We start from the raw sequence: 2178 nt of genomic DNA, 5'->3' as shown, positions 1-2178 counted from the left end.
GAAACTGAGCCAAAGTGAAGCTGAGGCTGCCCTCCTTCTTTGGGGTAAATGCCCAGCACTCGGAGGGCGCCCGTGAGCCTGCGCAGGACCCGCCCAGCGTGTGGGACCCAGTCACCCACCTGCTCGGCAGCTGCCCTGTCCGGCTCCCCAGCTCCGTCCGCAGTCCCCTCGTCAGGCTCCAGAGTCCCTGGGTCTCCACCCACATCTCGAGGGCCCTCGGAACCAGGCGGGGGGCTTTCCCGCGCAGGGCTGACGCCGCCCACCCTCTTGTCCCCTCGGCGACGGAGCTCGAGCTCTCGCTCCAGCCACAGTCTGGATCCAGGCTGTGCCTGGAAGCTGGACAGGCCATGTTTCCCCTCCGGAAAGGCCTTCTTGGTGTCTGGAGGGAAGAATTCCGACGTGGGCAGCGGGGTTTTCACGCTGGTCAGCGACAGGCAGAGGGCGCCGGACTCGGGGCCGTCGGGCGGGAGCCGGGGGAGCGTCCGCACCTTTCTCAGGCGGCTCTTGTCCAGGAAGCCTCTGTCCTGGTCAGCTGGAGGCCGCTGGGCGTCCAGGAGGAGGCAGGCCAGCCTCTTGGGGGCCAGCCCCTCCTGACCTGGGCTCTCTCCATTCTTCACAGGGGAAGACAGCAGAGCCTTGGAAGGTGGGGTCCCGGGGTGCTCTGGGCCTTCTCTGGTGGGGCTCGGGGGCCAGCCCTCCGGGGCAGGCAGGGCCTCGGGGTCAGCAGAATGGTCCCCCAGCTGCCTTTTGGGCCCCGCACCTCTAGGAGCCAGTCGCCCCCTCCAGGTGATGTCGCTGACATCTGGAGGAGAGCAGGGCATGGTCACTGCGGAGGGCGGCAGCCTGGGTGGGCCTCTCCCTGCCTCCCCTGCCCACGGGCACCAGTGAACACGCTGCTGCAGGACCCCTGGCCACCCCCTACCCCGTACTGGCCCAGAGACGCCCGGGCCTGCCTCCTTAATCGCACCATCCTGGCTAATTAAGTCTCCAAGGCTCTGGTGCCCGCCCCCGCCACCGGGGATGAGCTTCCCGCGGGGGAAACGTTTCCTAAGGCCTGTCTAATCACCTCATCCAAAAAGCACATCGTTTTGCTATTACAATTACACAAGCGATCCTCCCCAAAGGAATAAATTAAACCTGGCTGCAGTCCCGCCTCATCTTGACGCAAAGCCTTCCGCGCACACGCGTGTGTGTGAACCGCTCTAGAGACGCTTGCCCTCCTACTGCTGGGGGACTGCAGGCCCCGCCCCAGAGCCTCCCCACTGTTAGAACCGCCAGCGGGCCCAGTGCCACTGCAGCGCCACGAACGCCGACTTGGCGGGAGAAGCTGCTGCTTGGCTGGGAGAGGGGCCCTGCCGCCCCAGAGGCTCTGCCTCCCCCGGGCCCTGCGGGGCTCCGTGCTTCGAGCACAGCTCAGAGCAGACGCCGGCACTAGTTCAGAGTGCCAGTCGAGAGTACACCCAGGGCCGCGGAAGTCCCACATGCTTCAGCAACAGCGTGTGTGGCAGAACTAGGGGGCTGCCAGAGGACGGCGCTGGGTCCACAGCCCCAAGGCCCACAGAGCAGGACAGAGGTGCGGGGTCCTGAGCACCCACGTCCCAGATGGCCTGCCCCTCACCTGATTGGGTGTGTGTACATGTGCGTGTGTGAGCTGTGGGCGTGCGCAGCGTGTGTGCCTGCTGGCTGAGTGGTCTAAATAGGCGTGTCCGAGTTTGCACATACATGTATGTTTGTGTGTGTGCTGGGGGGGCCGCATGTGATCTGTTTGGATACGGGTGCACGTAAGTGTGGGTGCTTCCACGGTGTGTGAGGACGCTGGTGCTGACGTGCACACCCACACGTGCACGGCTACACGCGCGGTAGTGCCTGCGCACGCGTGCTGGCCCGCTGGCGGGTGTGCTTACCTTGGAACGCCCCAAAAGACTCGATGGAGAGCACTCTCCTCCCGGCGGCCGACAGGCTCCGGCACAGGCGGCAGGACGACGTGAGCTGCATCTTCTCCTCGCACAGCGCGATGATGCTCTGCGGCGGGCCGGTGCTCAGCCCGCGCCCCCGCCCCAGGGCGGCCCCCACCCTCGACCGTTAAGCCTTTCAAGCTCTGGGGTCACGGGCCGGGGCTGGGGGGGGGCTTACGGAAACCCGCAGATTCTGTCCCGCCCGTGACCATTACAAGGCGCA

At 66.0% G+C, this 2178-nt stretch overlaps 1 protein-coding gene across 1 annotated transcript in view; it reads right to left on the bottom strand.

Moving 5' to 3' along the window:
- The window catches only part of KNDC1 (kinase non-catalytic C-lobe domain (KIND) containing 1), a gene marked incomplete at its 3' end in the record, with an annotated part of 39889 nt that overhangs the window by 21937 nt on the left and 15774 nt on the right, over nucleotides 1-2178 (bottom strand). The window contains exons 5-6 of the mRNA XM_010845845.1: nucleotides 1905-2022; nucleotides 120-802 (exon numbers count right to left, since the gene is read on the bottom strand). Of these exons, the coding sequence (XP_010844147.1) occupies nucleotides 120-802; nucleotides 1905-2022 (801 nt within the window). The remainder of the gene's footprint in view (nucleotides 1-119; nucleotides 803-1904; nucleotides 2023-2178) is intronic.

Source organism: Bison bison, unplaced genomic scaffold, assembly GCF_000754665.1.
Source record: "Bison bison bison isolate TAMUID 2011002044 unplaced genomic scaffold, Bison_UMD1.0 scf7180017848698, whole genome shotgun sequence".
NCBI lineage: Eukaryota > Metazoa > Chordata > Mammalia > Artiodactyla > Bovidae > Bison > Bison bison.
Note: the sequence above shows the minus strand (reverse complement) of the source record. Positions and strands in the feature narration are given on the sequence as shown.